General features: G+C 54.4%; 1 protein-coding gene across 1 annotated transcript; it reads left to right on the top strand.

The window, feature by feature from the left end:
• Positions 1–14,267: 14,267 nt before the first annotated feature.
• Positions 14,268–16,575, top strand: LOC119973766 (transcriptional regulatory protein AlgP-like). Its single transcript, XM_038812189.1, has 3 exons — positions 14,268–14,714; positions 15,877–16,302; positions 16,447–16,575. Exons 1-3 carry the CDS (start codon positions 14,268–14,270, stop codon positions 16,573–16,575), a joined length of 1,002 nt encoding a protein of 333 aa, XP_038668117.1.
• The last annotated feature ends 1,269 nt before the right edge of the window (positions 16,576–17,844 follow it).

Raw genomic sequence — 17,844 nt, 5'->3', positions numbered from 1 at the left:
TGAACAGCCTGCAGTGAAGCCCACTCCGGCCGAACAGGTTGCAGTGAAGCCTATTGCAGCTCAACAACCTGCAGTGAAGCCCACTCCAGCTGAACAGTCTGCAGTGAAGCCCATTCCAGCTGAACAGCCTACAGTGAAGCCCATTCGGATTGGATTGGATTGAATTTGTTTATTGTCACGTGTACCGAGGTACAATGAAAAGTATTTTTCTGCAAGCAGCTCAACAGATCATTCAGTACATGGGAAGAAAAGGGGAATTAAACAGAATTCAAGAAAATACATGAGAATACATAATAGGGCAACACAATATATACAATGTACTACATAAGCATTGGCATCGGATGAAGCAGACACGGGTGTCTGAACAGCCTGCAGTGAAGCCCATTCCAGCTGAACAGCCTGCAGTGAAGCCCATTCCAGCTGAACAGCCTGCAGTGAAGCCCATTCCAGCTGAACAGCCTGCAGTGAAGCCCATTCCAGCTGAACAGCCTGCAGTGAAGCCCATTCCAACTGAACAGCCTGCAGTGAAGCCCATTCCAGCCGAACAGCCTGCAGGGAAGCACATTACAGCTGGAGATTCTGCAGTGAAGCCCATTCCAACTCAACAGCCTGCAGTGAAGCCCATTCCAACTGAACAGCCTGCAGTGAAGCCCATTCCAGCTGAACAGCCTGCAGTGAAGCCTTTTGCAGCCGAACAGCCTGCATTGAAGCACATTCCAGCTGAACAGCCTGCATTGAAGCCCATTCCAGCTGAACAGCCTGCAGTGAAGCCTTTTGCAGCCGAACAGCCTGCATTGAAGCACATTCCAGCTGAACAGCCTGCATTGAAGCACATTCCAGCTGAACAGTCTGCAGTGAATCCCATTCCAGCCGAACAGCCTACAGTGAAGCCCATTCCAGCTGAACAACCTACAGTGAAGCCCATTCCAGCCGAACAGCCTGCAGTGAAGCCCTTTCCAGCCGAACAGCCTGCAGTGAAGCCCATTACAGCTGGAGATCCTGCAGTGAAGCCCATTCGAGTCAAACAGCCTGCAGTGAAGCCCATTCCAACTGAACAGCCTGCAGTGACGCCCATTGCAGCTGAGCAGCCTGCAGTGAAGCCTTTTGCAGCCGAACAGCCTGCATTGAAGCACATTCCAGCTGATTAGCCTGCATTGAAGCCCATTCGAGCTGAACAGCCTGCAGTGAAGCCCATTGCAGCTGACCAGCCTGCAGTGAAGCACATTCCAGCCGACAAGCCTGCATTGAAGCCCATTCCAGCTGAACAGCCTGCAGTGAAGCCCATTGCAGCCGAACAGCCTGCAGTGAAGCCTTTTGCAGCCGAACAGTCTGAAGTGAAGCCTATTCCTGCCAAACAGCCTGCAGTGAAGTCCACTCCAGGTGAACAGCCTGCAGTGAAGCCTATTGCAGCTGAACAGCCTGAAGTGAAGCACATTCCAACTGAACAGCCTGCAGTGAAGCCCACTCCGTCCGAACAGCTTGCAGTGAAGTCCGTTCCAGCCGAAGAGCCGGTACTGAAGCACATTCCAGCTGAACAGCCTGCAGTGAAGCCCACTCCGGCCGAACAGGTTGCAGTGAAGCCTATTGCAGCTCAACAACCTGCAGTGAAGCCCACTCCAGCTGAACAGTCTGCAGTGAAGCCCATTCGAGCCGAACAGCCTACAGTGAAGCCCATTCGGATTGGATTGGATTGGATTTGTTTATTGTCACGTGTACCGAGGTACAGTGAAAAGTATTTTTCTGCAAGCAGCTCAACAGATCATTCAGTACATGGGAAGAAAAGGGAATTAAACAGAATTCAAGAAAATACATGAGAATACATAATAGGGCAACACAATATATACAATGTACTACATAAGCATTGGCATCGGATGAAGCAGACACGGGTGTCTGAACAGCCTGCAGTGAAGCCCATTCCAGCTGAACAGCCTGCAGTGGAGCCCATTCCAGCTGAACAGCCTGCAGTGAAGCCCATTCCAGCTGAACAGCCTGCAGTGAAGCCCATTCCAGCTGAACAGCCTGCAGTGAAGCCCATTCCAACTGAACAGCCTGCAGTGAAGCCCATTGTGATGATATGATCTGCATACTCGTCTGCCATTGGGCCAGAGCGTCGGCTTACCATTGGCCCTGGTCGGTCATGTGCCTCTCGACCGATTGGCCGAGAGGCTGAGTTAACCACGCCTCTATCAACGAGGTATAAATGCTCAGAAGCCTGACGATCGGCCTTTTCCACTGTAGACGATCGCCAGGCTGTGTTCTAGTTAATTAAAGCCTGACATTGGTAAATCACTCGCCTCGCGTGCAATTGATGGTGCATCAATTTAATTAACTACAACTTTGAAGATGGAGTTCCGCATCAAGCCCGAATGCCGGTCACTCACCTCTTGGAGCCGGCCTGCGCGCCTCTCCGCTCACAGCGCCGGGAACGCTAGCTCCGCCTCCAGCGGCCACGAGGGCTTCCTGGGCGCCGCCATCTTGGGGTGCCGACCCCACGTGCGGGTCCTGGGCGCCGCCATCTTGGGGCCCCGACCCCACGTGCGGGTCCTGGGCGCCGCCATCTTGGGGAACAGACCTCACCTGGGGATCCTGGCCACCGGCTTCCACATCTGCCACGCAAGGTCCCTCCAGCATGGAATCGGACAGCGACGACGGATTTTCTCCACGGCTCGCGGCCGTTCACCCCACATATGGATCCTGGCCACCGACTTCCACATCTGCCACGCAAGGTCCCTCCAGCATGGAATCGGACAGCGACGACGGATTTTCTCCACGGCTCGCGGCCGTTCAACTCGACCAGTCTCATCCACGCACGCTCGCCAAAACGACTACGCTGATCCACCTCAACGGCCACAAGACGGACTGCCTGCTGGACTCCGGGAGCACGGAAAGCTTCGTTCACCCTGACACGGTAAGACGCTGCGCGCTCCCTGTCCATCCCGTAACACGCAAAATCGGTTTAGCCTCAGGTTCGCACTCCGTCCACATCACCGGGTGCTGCATCGCGGACCTCACGGTCCAAGGGAAGGTTTTTAAAAATTATAAATTCCTTGTCCTCCCTGACCTTTGCGCACCGGCACTCCTAGGACTGGACTTCCAGTGCAACCTGCAGAGCTTGACTTTTCAATTCGGCGGCCCTATACCCCCCCTCACTGTCTGCAGCCTCGCGTCCCTCAAAGTAGACCCTCCCTCCCTGTTTGCTAACCTCACCCCCGATTGCAAACCCGTCGCCACACGGAGCAGACGGTACAGCGCCCAGGACCGATCCTTCATCAGGTCCGAGGTCCAGAGGTTGCTGACGGAAGGGGTCATCGAGGCCAGCAACAGTCCCTGGCGAGCCCAAGTGCTGGTGGTCCGGACGGGGGAGAAAAACCGGATGGTCATCGATTATAGCCAAACCATCAATCGGTTTACGCAACTGGACGCGTATCCTCTCCCCCGTATCTCTACCATGGTAAACGAGATCGCGAGATACAAGGTCTTCTCAACTGTGGACCTTAAGTCCGCTTACCACCAGCTCCCCATCCGCGCGAGTGACCGACTGTACACCGCGTTCGAGGCTGACGGGCGCCTCTACCACTTCCTTAGGGTTCCGTTTGGCGTCACGAATGGGGTCTCGGTCTTCCAAAGGGAGATGGACCGAATGGTCGACAAGTACGGATTACAGGCTACCTTCCCGTACCTTGATAATGTCACCATCTGCGGCCACGACCAGCAGGACCATGACGCCAACCTCCAGAAATTCCTCCAAACCGCAAAACTCCTTAACCTCACGTACAATAAGGATAAATGCGTGTTTAGCACCGACCGCCTAGCCATCCTCGGCTACGTAGTGCGTAACGGAGTGATAGGCCCCGACCCCGAACGCATGCGCCCCCTGATGGAACTCCCTCTCCCAAATACCCCCAAATCCCTCAAACGCTGCCTAGGGTTCTTCGCATACTACGCCCAATGGGTTCCCAACTACGCGGACAAGGCCCGTCCCCTCATGCAAACCACGACCTTCCCGCCGTCGACGGAGGCCTGCCAGGCCTTTAGCCGCATCAAAGCGGACATCGCAAAGGCCACGATGCGTGCCATCGACGAGGCCCTCCCCTTCCAGGTCGAGAGCGATGCTTCAGAAGTAGCTCTGGCGGCCACCCTGAACCAAGCGGGCAGACCCGTGGCCTTCTTCTCCAGAACTCTCCAGGCTTCCGAACTCCGCCACCCATCTGTGGAAAAGGAAGCCCAGGCCATAGTCGAAGCCGTGCGACATTGGAGGCACTATTTGGCCGGCAGGAGGTTTACCCTCCTCACAGACCAACGGTCAGTAGCCTTCATGTTTGATAATGCACAAAGGGGCAAGATCAAAAATGACAAGATTTTACGGTGGCGGATCGAGTTGTCCACGTACAACTATGATATCTTGTATCGTCCTGGGAAGCTCAATGAGCCTCCTGATGCCCTGTCCCGCGGTACCTGCGCCAGCACGCAGATAGACCGCCTCCGCTCCCTCCACGCAGACCTCTGCCATCCAGGGGTGACCCGCCTACACCACTTCATTAAGGCCCGCAACCTGCCCTACTCTATCGAGGAAGTCAGGACAGTAACCCGTGACTGCCACATCTGCGCCGAGTGCAAACCGCACTTCTACCGCCCCGAGCGCGCACACCTGATCAAAGCATCCCGCCCCTTTGAACGTCTCAGCATTGACTTCAAGGGGCCCCTTCCCTCTAACAACCGCAACATTTACTTCCTGGCGGTTATCGACGAACACTCCCGCTTCCCCTTCGCCATTCCCTGTCCCGACATGACCACATCGACCGTCATTAAGGCCCTACTCTCCATCTTCTCACTGTTCGGCTACCCCGCGTACATTCACAGCGATCGGGGGTCCTCATTTATGAGCGACGAGCTGCGTCAATTCCTGCTTGACAGGGGCATCGCCTCTAGCAGGACGACCAGCTATAACCCCCGGGGTAACGGACAGGTCGAGCGGGAGAATGGTACCATCTGGAAGACCATACTACTAGCCCTCCGGTCTAGAAATCTCCCTATTTCCCGATGGCAAGAGGTGCTCCCCGATGCACTGCACTCTATCCGCTCACTCCTCTGTACTGCAACTAATCAGACACCTCATGAGCGTCTTCTTGTTTTCCCCAGGAAGTCGTCCTCTGGATCCCCTCTCCCGACGTGGCTGGTCACCCCCGGACCCATCTTGCTCCGGAAGCATGTGCGGGTGCACAAGTCCGATCCGTTGGTGGAGCATGTCCAGTTACTCCACGCTAACCCGCAGTATGCGTATGTGGAGTACCCCGACGGTCGGCAGGACACGGTCTCCCTCCGGGACCTGGCACCCGCCGGCGTGCAGCCCCCCCCCACCACAGACCCCCCCTCCCCTTTTTCACCCCAGCACCCCACTCAGCTTCCCCATCCCTCATCCATGGCGTCTCCACGGCCAGCTCAGGTGACGGAGACTACTCGAGGTCTATCGCTCCCGGACTCCAGGACATCAGCAGGACCATCAGCCGATCCGACGACTCCTCCTCCACTACGGCGCTCGGCCAGGACGTCAAGGACCACCAAACGACTGATCGAATCCATCTAGAGCTCTACGGTCCCATGGACTTCCTTTTGTAAATATTGTTAGGTCTGGGCCAGTGGCAAGCCCCCAAATTCGACAAGGGTACGGAGAGAAAATTATTCTCCCGACGGCTACTCATATCATCAGTTCTTCCCCCCCCCCCACCCCGGGTCTCGTTCACACCCCCCCCCCCCGCCTTCCTTCTCCGTAAGGGGTGAATGTGATGATATGATCTGCATACTCGTCTGCCATTGGGCCAGAGCGTCGGCTTACCATTGGCCCTGGTCGGTCATGTGCCTCTCGACCGATTGGCCGAGAGGCTGAGTTAACCACGCCTCTATCAACGAGGTATAAATGCTCAGAAGCCTGACGATCGGCCTTTTCCACTGTAGACGATCGCCAGGCTGTGTTCTAGTTAATTAAAGCCTGACATTGGTAAATCACTCGCCTCGCGTGCAATTGATGGTGCATCACCCATTCCAGCCGAACAGCCTGCAGGGAAGCACATTACAGCTGGAGATCCTGCAGTGAAGCCCATTCCAGCTGAACAGCCTGCAGTGAAGCCCATTCCAACTCAACAGCCTGCAGTGAAGCCCATTCCAACTGAACAGCCTGCAGTGAAGCCCATTCCAGCTGAACAGCATGCAGTGAAGCCTTTTGCAGCCGAACAGCCTGCATTGAAGCACATTCCAGCTGAACAGCCTGCATTGAAGCCCATTCCAGCTGAACAGCCTGCAGTGAAGCCTTTTGCAGCCGAACAGCCTGCATTGAAGCACATTCCAGCTGAACAGCCTGCATTGAAGCACATTCCAGCTGAACAGTCTGCAGTGAAGCCCATTCCAGCTGAACAGACTGCAGTGAAGCCTTTTGCAGCCGAACAGCCGGAAGTGAAGCCTATTCCTGCCGAACAGCCTGCAGTGAAGCCCATTCCAGCTGAACAGCCTGCAGTGAAGCCCATTCAAGCTGAACAGCCTGCAGTGAAGCACATTCCAGCCGAACAGCCTGCATGAAGCCCATTCCAGCTAAACAGTCTGCAGTGAAGCCCATTCCAGCTGAACAGCCTGCAGTGAAGCCTATTGCAGCCGAACAGCCTGAAGTGAAGCACATTCCAACTGAACAGCCTGCAGTGAAGCCGACTCCAGCTGAACAGCCTGCAGTGAAGCACATTCCAGCCGAACAGCCTGCATGAAGCCCATTCCAGCTAAACAGTCTGCAGTGAAGCCCATTCCTGCTGAACAGCCTGCAGTGAAGCCTTTTGCAGCCAAACAGCCTGAAGTGAAGCCTATTCCTGACGAACAGCCTGCAGTGAAGACTATTGCAGCTGAACAGCCTGCAGTGAAGCCCATTCCAGCCGAACAGCCTGCAGGGAAGCACATTACAGCTGGAGATCCTGCAGTGAAGCCCATTCCAGCTGAACAGCCTGCAGTGAAGCCCATTCCAGCCGAACAGCCTGCAGGGAAGCACATTACAGCTGGAGATCCTGCAGTGAAGCCCATTCCAGCTGAACAGCCTGCAGTGAAGCCCATTCCAACTCAACAGCCTGCAGTGAAGCCCATTCCAACTGAACAGCCTGCAGTGAAGCCCATTCCAGCTGAACAGCATGCAGTGAAGCCTTTTGCAGCCGAACAGCCTGCATTGAAGCACATTCCAGCTGAACAGCCTGCATTGAAGCCCATTCCAGCTGAACAGCCTGCAGTGAAGCCTTTTGCAGCCGAACAGCCTGCATTGAAGCACATTCCAGCTGAACAGTCTGCATTGAAGCACATTCCAGCTGAACAGTCTGCAGTGAAGCCCATTCCAGCGAACAGGACTGCAGTGAAGCCTTTTTGCAGCCGAACAGCCGGAAGTGAAGCCTATTCCTGCCGAACAGGCCTGCAGTGAAGCCATTCCAGCTGAACAGCCTGCAGTGAAGCCCATTCAAGCTGAACAGCCTGCAGTGAAGCACATTCCAGCCGAACAGCCTGCATGAAGCCCATTCCAGCTAAACATCTGCAGTGAAGCCCATTCCAGCTGAACAGCCTGCAGTGAGCCTATTGCAGCCGAACAGCCTGAAGTGAAGCACATTCCAACTGAACAGCCTGCAGTGAAGCCGACTCCAGCTGAACAGCCTGCAGTGAAGCACATTCCAGCCGAACAGCCTGCATGAAGCCCATTCCAGCTAAAACAGTCTGCAGTGAAGCCCATTCCTGCTGAACAGCCTGCAGTGAAGCCTTTTGCAGCCAAACAGCCTGAAGTGAAGCCTATTCCTGACGAACAGCCTGCAGTGAAGACTATTGCAGCTGAACAGACTGCAGTGAAGCCTATTGCAGCCGAACAGCCTGAGGTGAAGCACATTCCAACTGAACAGCCTGCAGTGAAGGCCACTCCGGCCGAACAGCCTGCAGTGATGCCCATTCCAGCCGAAGAGCCTACAGTGAAGCACATTCCAGCTGAACAGCCTGTTGTGAAGCCCACTCCGGCCGAACAGCATGCAGTGAAGCCTTTTGCAGCTGACCAGCCTGCAGTGAAGCACATTCCAGCCGAAAAGCCTGCATTGAAGCCCATTGCAGCTGAACAGCCTGCAGTGAAGCCCATTGCAGCCGAAGAGCCTGCAGTGAAGCCCAGTCCAGCTGAACAGCATGCGGTGAAGCCCATTCCAGCTGAACAGCCTGCAGTGAAGCCCATTACAGCTGAACAGTCTGCAGTGAAGCCCATTGCAGCCGAACAGCCTGCAGTTAAGCCTTTTGCAGCCGAACAGCCTGAAGTGAAGCCTATTCCTGCCAAACAGCCTGCAGTGAAGTCCATTCCAGGTGAACAGCCTGCAGTGAAGCCTATTGCAGCTGAACAGCCTGAAGTGAAGCACATTCCAGCTGAACAGACTGCAGTGAAACCCACTCCAACTGAACAGCTGCAGTGAAGCCCACTCCGTCCGAACAGCCTGCTGTGAAGTCCATTCCAGCCGAAGAGCCTGCAGTGAAGCCCACTCCGGCCGAACAGGTTGCAGTGAAGCCTATTGCAGCTCAACAACCTGCAGTGAAGCCCACTCCAGCTGAACAGTCTGCAGTGAATCCCATTCCAGCCGAACAGCCTACAGTGAAGCCCATTCCAGCTGAACAACCTACATTGAAGCCCATTCCAGCAGAACAGCCTGCAGTGAAGCCCTTTCCAGCCGAACAGCCTGCAGTGAAGCCCATTACAGCTGGAGATCCTGCAGTGAAGCCCATTCGAGTCAAGCAGCCTGCAGTGAAGCCCATTCCAACTGAACAGCCTGCAGTGACGCCCATTGCAGCTGAGCAGCCTGCAGTGAAGCCTTTCGCAGCCGAACAGCCTGCATTGAAGCACATTCCAGCTGAACAGCCTGCATTGAAGCCCATTCGAGCTGAACAGCCTGCAGTGAAGCCCATTGCAGCTGACCAGCCTGCAGTGAAGCACATTCCAGCCGACAAGCCTGCATTGAAGCCCATTCCAGCTGAACAGCCTGCAGTGAAGCCCATTGCAGCCGAACAGCCTGCAGTGAAGCCTTTTGCAGCCGAACAGCCTGAAGTGAAGCCTATTCCTGCCAAACAGCCTGCAGTGAAGTCCACTCCAGGTGAACAGCCTGCAGTGAAGCCTATTGCAGCTGAACAGCCTGAAGTGAAGCACATTCCAGCTGAACAGACTGCAGTGAAACCCATTCCAACTGAACAGCCTGCAGTGAAGCCCACTCCGTCCGAACAGCTTGCAGTGAAGTCCGTTTCAGCCGAAGAGCCTGTACTGAAGCACATTCCAGCTGAACAGCCTGCAGTGAAGCCCACTCCGGCCGAACAGGTTGCAGTGAAGCCTATTGCAGCTCAACAACCTGCAGTGAAGCCCACTCCAGCTGAACAGTCTGCAGTGAAGCCCATTCCAGCCGAACAGCCTACAGTGAAGCCCATTCCAGCCGAACAGCCTACAGTGAAGCCCATTCGGATTGGATTGGATTGGATTTGTTTATTGTCACGTGTACCGAGGTACAGTGAAAAGTATTTTTCTGCAAGCAGCTCAACAGATCATTCAGTACATGGGAAGAAAAGGGAATTAAACAGAATTCAAGAAAATACATGAGAATACATAATAGGGCAACACAATAAATACAATGTACTACATAAGCATTGGCATCGGATGAAGCAGACACGGGTGTCTGAACAGCCTGCAGTGAAGCCCATTCCAGCTGAACAGCCTGCAGTGAAGCCCATTCCAGCCGAACAGCCTGCAGGGAAGGCTATTCCAGCTGAACAGCCTGCAGTGAAGCCCATTCCAGCTGAACAGCCTGCAGTGAATCCGTTTCTAGCTGGACAGTCTGCAGTGAAGCCCATTCCAGCTGAACAGCCTGCAGTGAAGCCTTTTGCAGCCGAACAGCCTGCCTTGAAGCACATTCCAGCTGAACAGCCTGCATTGAAGCCCATTCCAGCTGAACAGCGTGCAGTGAAGCCTTTTGCAGCCGAACAGCCTGCATTGAAGCACATTCCAGCTGAACAGCCTGCAGTGAAGCCCATTCCAGCTGAACAGTCTGCAGTGAAGCCCATTTGAGCTGAACAGCCTGCAGTGAAGGCGATTGCAACCAACAGTCTGCTGTGAAGCCCATTCCAGCTGAACAGCCTGCAGTGAAGCCCATTCCAGCTGAACAGCCTGCATTGAAGCCCATTCCAGCTGAACAGCCTGCAGTGAAGCCCATTCGAGCTGAACAGCCTGTAGTGAAGCCGATTGCAACCAACAGTCTGCAGTGAAGCCCATTCCAGCTGAACAGACTGCAGTGAAGCCTTTTGCAGCCGAACAGCCGGAAGTGAAGCCTATTCCTGCCGAACAGCCTGCAGTGAAGCCCATTCCAGCTGAATAGCCTGCAGTGAAGCCCATTCCAGCTGCAGATCCTGCAGTGAAGCCCATTCCAGCTAAACAGTCTGCAGTCAAGCCCATTCCAGCTGAACAGCCTGCAGTGAAGCCCATTCCAGCTGAACAGCCTGCAGTGAAGCCTTTTGCAGCCGAACAGCCTGCATTGAAGCACATTCCAGCTGAACAGCCTGCATTGAAGCACATTCCAGCTGAACAGTCTGCAGTGAAGCCCATTCCAGCTGAACAGACTGCAGTGAAGCCTTTTGCAGCCGAACAGCCGGAAGTGAAGCCTATTCCTGCCGAACAGCCTGCAGTGAAGCCCATTCCAGCTGAACAGCCTGCAGTGAAGCCCATTCAAGCTGAACAGCCTGCAGTGAAGCACATTCCAGCCGAACAGCCTGCATGAAGCCCATTCCAGCTAAACAGTCTGCAGTGAAGCCCATTCCAGCTGAACAGCCTGCAGTGAAGCCTATTGCAGCCGAACAGCCTGAAGTGAAGCACATTCCAACTGAACAGCCTGCAGTGAAGCCGACTCCAGCTGAACAGCCTGCAGTGAAGCACATTCCAGCCGAACAGCCTGCATGAAGCCCATTCCAGCTAAACAGTCTGCAGTGAAGCCCATTCCTGCTGAACAGCCTGCAGTGAAGCCTTTTGCAGCCAAACAGCCTGAAGTGAAGCCTATTCCTGACGAACAGCCTGCAGTGAAGACTATTGCAGCTGAACAGACTGCAGTGAAGCCTATTGCAGCCGAACAGCCTGAGGTGAAGCACATTCCAACTGAACAGCCTGGAGTGAAGGCCACTCCGGCCGAACAGCCTGCAGTGATGCACATTCCAGCCGAAGAGCCTACAGTGAAGCACATTCCAGCTGAACAGCCTGTTGTGAAGCCCACTCCGGCCGAACAGCATGCAGTGAAGCCTTTTGCAGCTGACCAGCCTGCAGTGAAGCACATTCCAGCCGACAAGCCTGCATTGAAGCCCATTGCAGCTGAACAGCCTGCAGTGAAGCCCATTGCAGCCGAAGAGCCTGCAGTGAAGCCCAGTCCAGCTGAACAGCATGCAGTGAAGCCCATTCCAGCTGAACAGCCTGCAGTGAAGCCCATTACAGCTGAACAGTCTGCAGTGAAGCCCATTGCAGCCGAACAGCCTGCAGTTAAGCCTTTTGCAGCCGAACAGCCTGAAGTGAAGCCTATTCCTGCCAAACAGCCTGCAGTGAAGTCCATTCCAGGTGAACAGCCTGCAGTGAAGCCTATTGCAGCTGAACAGCCTGAAGTGAAGCACATTCCAGCTGAACAGACTGCAGTGAAACCCACTCCAACTGAACAGCTGCAGTGAAGCCCACTCCGTCCGAACAGCCTGCTGTGAAGTCCATTCCAGCCGAAGAGCCTGCAGTGAAGCCCACTCCGGCCGAACAGGTTGCAGTGAAGCCTATTGCAGCTCAACAACCTGCAGTGAAGCCCACTCCAGCTGAACAGTCTGCAGTGAATCCCATTCCAGCCGAACAGCCTACAGTGAAGCCCATTCCAGCTGAACAACCTACAGTGAAGCCCATTCCAGCAGAACAGCCTGCAGTGAAGCCCTTTCCAGCCGAACAGCCTGCAGTGAAGCCCATTACAGCTGGAGATCCTGCAGTGAAGCCCATTCGAGTCAAGCAGCCTGCAGTGAAGCCCATTCCAACTGAACAGCCTGCAGTGACGCCCATTGCAGCTGAGCAGCCTGCAGTGAAGCCTTTTGCAGCCGAACAGCCTGCATTGAAGCACATTCCAGCTGAACAGCCTGCATTGAAGCCCATTCGAGCTGAACAGCCTGCAGTGAAGCCCATTGCAGCTGACCAGCCTGCAGTGAAGCACATTCCAGCCGACAAGCCTGCATTGAAGCCCATTCCAGCTGAACAGCCTGCAGTGAAGCCCATTGCAGCCGAACAGCCTGCAGTGAAGCCTTTTGCAGCCGAACAGCCTGAAGTGAAGCCTATTCCTGCCAAACAGCCTGCAGTGAAGTCCACTCCAGGTGAACAGCCTGCAGTGAAGCCTATTGCAGCTGAACAGCCTGAAGTGAAGCACATTCCAGCTGAACAGACTGCAGTGAAACCCATTCCAACTGAACAGCCTGCAGTGAAGCCCACTCCGTCCGAACAGCTTGCAGTGAAGTCCGTTCCAGCCGAAGAGCCTGTACTGAAGCCCATTCCAGCTGAACAGCCTGCAGTGAAGCCCACTCCGGCCGAACAGGTTGCAGTGAAGCCTATTGCAGCTCAACAACCTGCAGTGAAGCCCACTCCAGCTGAACAGTCTGCAGTGAAGCCCATTCCAGCCGAACAGCCTACAGTGAAGCCCATTCCAGCCGAACAGCCTACAGTGAAGCCCATTCGGATTGGATTGGATTGGATTTGTTTATTGTCACGTGTACCGAGGTACAGTGAAAAGTATTTTTCTGCAAGCAGCTCAACAGATCATTCAGTACATGGGAAGAAAAGGGAATTAAACAGAATTCAAGAAAATACATGAGAATACATAATAGGGCAACACAATATATACAATGTACTATACAAGCATTGGCATCGGATGAAGCAGACACGGGTGTCTGAACAGCCTGCAGTGAAGCCCATTCCAGCTGAACAGCCTGCAGTGAAGCCCATTCCAGCCGAACAGCCTGCAGGGAAGCACATTACAGCTGGAGATCCTGCAGTGAAGCCCATTCCAGCTGAACAGCCTGCAGTGAATCCGTTTCTAGCTGGACAGTCTGCAGTGAAGCCCATTCCAGCTGAACAGCCTGCAGTGAAGCCTTTTGCAGCCGAACAGCCTGCCTGAAGCACATTCCAGCTGAACAGCCTGCATTGAAGCCCATTCCAGCTGAACAGCTTGCAGTGAAGCCTTTGCAGCCGAACAGCCTGCATTGAAGCACATTCCAGCTGAACAGCCTGCAGTGAAGCCCATTCCAGCTGAACAGTCTGCAGTGAAGCCCATTCGAGCTGAACAGCCTGCAGTGAAGGCGATTGCAACCAACAGTCTGCTGTGAAGCCCATTCCAGCTGAACAGCCTGCAGTGAAGCCCATTCCAGCTGAACAGCCTGCATTGAAGCCCATTCCAGCTGAACAGCCTGCAGTGAAGCCCATTCGAGCTGAACAGCCTGTAGTGAAGTCGATTGCAACCAACAGTCTGCAGTGAAGCCCATTCCAGCTGAACAGACTGCAGTGAAGCCTTTTGCAGCCGAACAGCCGGAAGTGAAGCCTATTCCTGCCGAACAGCCTGCAGTGAAGCCCATTCCAGCTGAACAGCCTGCAGTGAAGCCCATTCCAGCTGCAGATCCTGCAGTGAAGCCCATTCCAGCTAAACAGTCTGCAGTGAAGCCCATTCCAGCTGAACAGCCTGCAGTGAAGCCCATTGCAGCCGAACAGCCTGCAGTGACGTCCATTTGAGCCGAACAGCCTGCAGTGAAGCACATTCCAGCCGAACAGCCTGCAGTGAAGCCTTTTGCAGCCGAACAGCCTGAAGTGAAGCCTATTCCTGATGAACAGCCTGCAGTGAAGCCCACTCCGGCCGAACAGCCTGCAGTGATGCCCATTCCAGCCGAAGAGCCTGCAGTGAAGCACATTCCAGCTGAACAGCCTGTTGTGAAGCCCACTCCGGCCGAACAGCATGCAGTGAAGCCTATTTTAGCTGAACAGTCTGCAGTGAAGCCCATTCTAGCTGAACAGTCTGCAGTGAAGCCCATTGCAGCTGATCAGCCTGCAGTGAAGCCCAGTCCAGCTGAACAGCATGCGGTGAAGCCCATTCCAGCTGAACAGCTTGCATTGAAGCCCATTGCAGCTGACCAGCCTGCAGTGAAGCACATTCCAACTGAACAGCCTGCAGTGAAGCCCACCTCCGGCCGAACAGCCTGCAGTGATGCCCATTCCAGCCGAAGAGCCTGCAGTGAAGCACATTCCAGCTGAACAGCCTGTTGTGAAGCCCACTCCGGCCGAACAGCATGCAGTGAAGCCTATTTTAGCTGAACAGCCTGCAGTGAAGCCCATTCTAGCTGAACAGTCTGCAGTGAAGCCCATTGCAGCTGACCAGCCTGCAGTGAAGCACATTCCAGCCGACAAGCCTGCAGTGAAGCCCATTGCAGCCGAAGAGCCTGCAGTGAAGCCCAGTCCAGCTGAACAGCATGCGGTGAAGCCCATTCCAGCCGAAGAGCCGGTACTGAAGCACATTCCAGCTGAACAGCCTGCAGTGAAGCCCACTCCGGCCGAACAGGTTGCAGTGAAGCCTATTGCAGCTCAACAACCTGCAGTGAAGCCCACTCCAGCTGAACAGTCTGCAGTGAAGCCCATTCGAGCCGAACAGCCTACAGTGAAGCCCATTCGGATTGGATTGGATTGGATTTGTTTATTGTCACGTGTACCGAGGTACAGTGAAAAGTATTTTTCTGCAAGCAGCTCAACAGATCATTCAGTACATGGGAAGAAAAGGGAATTAAACAGAATTCAAGAAAATACATGAGAATACATAATAGGGCAACACAATATATACAATGTACTACATAAGCATTGGCATCGGATGAAGCAGACACGGGTGTCTGAACAGCCTGCAGTGAAGCCCATTCCAGCTGAACAGCCTGCAGTGAAGCCCATTCCAGCTGAACAGCCTGCAGTGAAGCCCATTCCAGCTGAACAGCCTGCAGTGAAGCCCATTCCAGCTGAACAGCCTGCAGTGAAGCCCATTCCAACTGAACAGCCTGCAGTGAAGCCCATTCCAGCCGAACAGCCTGCAGGGAAGCACATTACAGCTGGAGATCCTGCAGTGAAGCCCATTCCAGCTGAACAGCCTGCAGTGAAGCCCATTCCAACTCAACAGCCTGCAGTGAAGCCCATTCCAACTGAACAGCCTGCAGTGAAGCCCATTCCAGCTGAACAGCATGCAGTGAAGCCTTTTGCAGCCGAACAGCCTGCATTGAAGCACATTCCAGCTGAACAGCCTGCATTGAAGCCCATTCCAGCTGAACAGCCTGCAGTGAATCCTTTTGCAGCCGAACAGCCTGCATTGAAGCACATTCCAGCTGAACAGCCTGCATTGAAGCACATTCCAGCTGAACAGTCTGCAGTGAAGCCCATTCCAGCTGAACAGACTGCAGTGAAGCCTTTTGCAGCCGAACAGCCGGAAGTGAAGCCTATTCCTGCCGAACAGCCTGCAGTGAAGCCCATTCCAGCTGAACAGCCTGCAGTGAAGCCCATTCAAGCTGAACAGCCTGCAGTGAAGCACATTCCAGCCGAACAGCCTGCATGAAGCCCATTCCAGCTAAACAGTCTGCAGTGAAGCCCATTCCAGCTGAACAGACTGCAGTGAAGCCTATTGCAGCCGAACAGCCTGAAGTGAAGCACATTCCAACTGAACAGCCTGCAGTGAAGCCGACTCCAGCTGAACAGCCTGCAGTGAAGCACATTCCAGCCGAACAGCCTGCATGAAGCCCATTCCAGCTAAACAGTCTGCAGTGAAGCCCATTCCTGCTGAACAGCCTGCAGTGAAGCCTTTTGCAGCCAAACAGCCTGAAGTGAAGCCTATTCCTGACGAACAGCCTGCAGTGAAGACTATTGCAGCTGAACAGACTGCAGTGAAGCCTATTGCAGCCGAACAGCCTGAAGTGAAGCACATTCCAACTGAACAGCCTGCAGTGAAGGCCACTCCGGCCGAACAGCCTGCAGTGATGCCCATTCCAGCCGAAGAGCCTACAGTGAAGCACATTCCAGCTGAACAGCCTGTTGTGAAGCCCACTCCGGCCGAACAGCATGCAGTGAAGCCTTTTGCAGCTGACCAGCCTGCAGTGAAGCACATTCCAGCCGACAAGCCTGCATTGAAGCCCATTGCAGCTGAACAGCCTGCAGTGAAGCCCATTGCAGCCGAAGAGCCTGCAGTGAAGCCCAGTCCAGCTGAACAGCATGCGGTGAAGCCCATTCCAGCTGAACAGCCTGCAGTGAAGCCCATTCCAGCTGAACAGTCTGCAGTGAAGCCCATTGCAGCCGAACAGCCTGCAGTTAAGCCTTTTGCAGCCGAACAGCCTGAAGTGAAGCCTATTCCTGCCAAACAGCCTGCAGTGAAGTCCATTCCAGGTGAACAGCCTGCAGTGAAGCCTATTGCAGCTGAACAGCCTGAAGTGAAGCACATTCCAGCTGAACAGACTGCAGTGAAACCCACTCCAACTGAACAGCTGCAGTGAAGCCCACTCCGTCCGAACAGCCTGCAGTGAAGTCCATTCCAGCCGAAGAGCCTGCAGTGAAGCCCACTCCGGCCGAACAGGTTGCAGTGAAGCCTATTGCAGCTCAACAACCTGCAGTGAAGCCCACTCCAGCTGAACAGTCTGCAGTGAATCCCATTCCAGCCGAACAGCCTACAGTGAAGCCCATTCCAGCTGAACAACCTACAGTGAAGCCCATTCCAGCCGAACAGCCTGCAGTGAAGCCCATTCCAGCCGAACAGCCTGCAGTGAAGCCCATTACAGCTGGAGATCCTGCAGTGAAGCCCATTCGAGTCAAGCAGCCTGCAGTGAAGCCCATTCCAACTGAACAGCCTGCAGTGACGCCCATTGCAGCTGAGCAGCCTGCAGTGAAGCCTTTCGCAGCCGAACAGCCTGCATTGAAGCACATTCCAGCTGAACAGCCTGCAGTTGAAGCCCATTCGCAGCTGAACAGCCTGCAGTGAAGCCCATTGCAGCTGACCAGCCTGCAGTGAAGCACATTGCCAGCCGACAAGCCTGCAGTGAAGCCCATTCCAGCTGAACAGCCTGCAGTGAAGCCCATTGCAGCCGAACAGCCTGCAGTGAAGTCCACTCCAGGTGAACAGCCTGCAGTGAAGCCTATTGCAGCTGAACAGCCTGAAGTGAAGTCCACTCCAGGTGAACAGCCTGCAGTGAAGCCTATTGCAGCTGAACAGCCTGAAGTGAAGCACATTCCAGCTGAACAGACTGCAGTGAAACCCATTCCAACTGAACAGCTGCAGTGAAGCCCACTCCGTCCGAACAGCTTGCAGTGAAGTCCGTTCCAGCCGAAGAGCCTGTACTGAAGCACATTCCAGCTGAACAGCCTGCAGTGAAGCCCACTCCGGCCGAACAGGTTGCAGTGAAGCCTATTGCAGCTCAACAACCTGCAGTGAAGCCCACTCCAGCTGAACAGTCTGCAGTGAAGCCCATTCCAGCCGAACAGCCTACAGTGAAGCCCATTCCAGCCGAACAGCCTACAGTGAAGCCCATTCGGATTGGATTGGATTGGATTTGTTTATTGTCACGTGTACCGAGGTACAGTGAAAAGTATTTTTCTGCAAGCAGCTCAACAGATCATTCAGTACATGGGAAGAAAAGGGAATTAAACAGAATTCAAGAAAATACATGAGAATACATAATAGGGCAACACAATATATACAATGTACTACATAAGCATTGGCATCGGATGAAGCAGACACGGGTGTCTGAACAGCCTGCAGTGAAGCCCAT

The sequence above is a fragment of the Scyliorhinus canicula genome, chromosome 11, assembly GCF_902713615.1.
Source record: "Scyliorhinus canicula chromosome 11, sScyCan1.1, whole genome shotgun sequence".
Lineage (NCBI taxonomy): Eukaryota > Metazoa > Chordata > Chondrichthyes > Carcharhiniformes > Scyliorhinidae > Scyliorhinus > Scyliorhinus canicula.
Note: the sequence above shows the minus strand (reverse complement) of the source record. Positions and strands in the feature narration are given on the sequence as shown.

Excerpts from the sequence above, each read along its gene's own strand:
- LOC119973766 (XM_038812189.1), top strand. The coding sequence starts at position 14,268 with ATGCCCATTCCAGCCGAAGAGCCTGCAGTGAAGCACATTCCAGCTGAA. Across the intron at positions 14,715-15,876 it reads TTCGAGCCGAACAGCCTACA|CCTGCAGTGAAGCCTTTTGC; the intron begins GTGAAGCCCATT and ends CCTGCTGAACAG. Across the intron at positions 16,303-16,446 it reads GTCCAGCTGAACAGCATGCG|CCTGCAGTGAAGTCCATTCC; the intron begins GTGAAGCCCATT and ends CCTGCCAAACAG.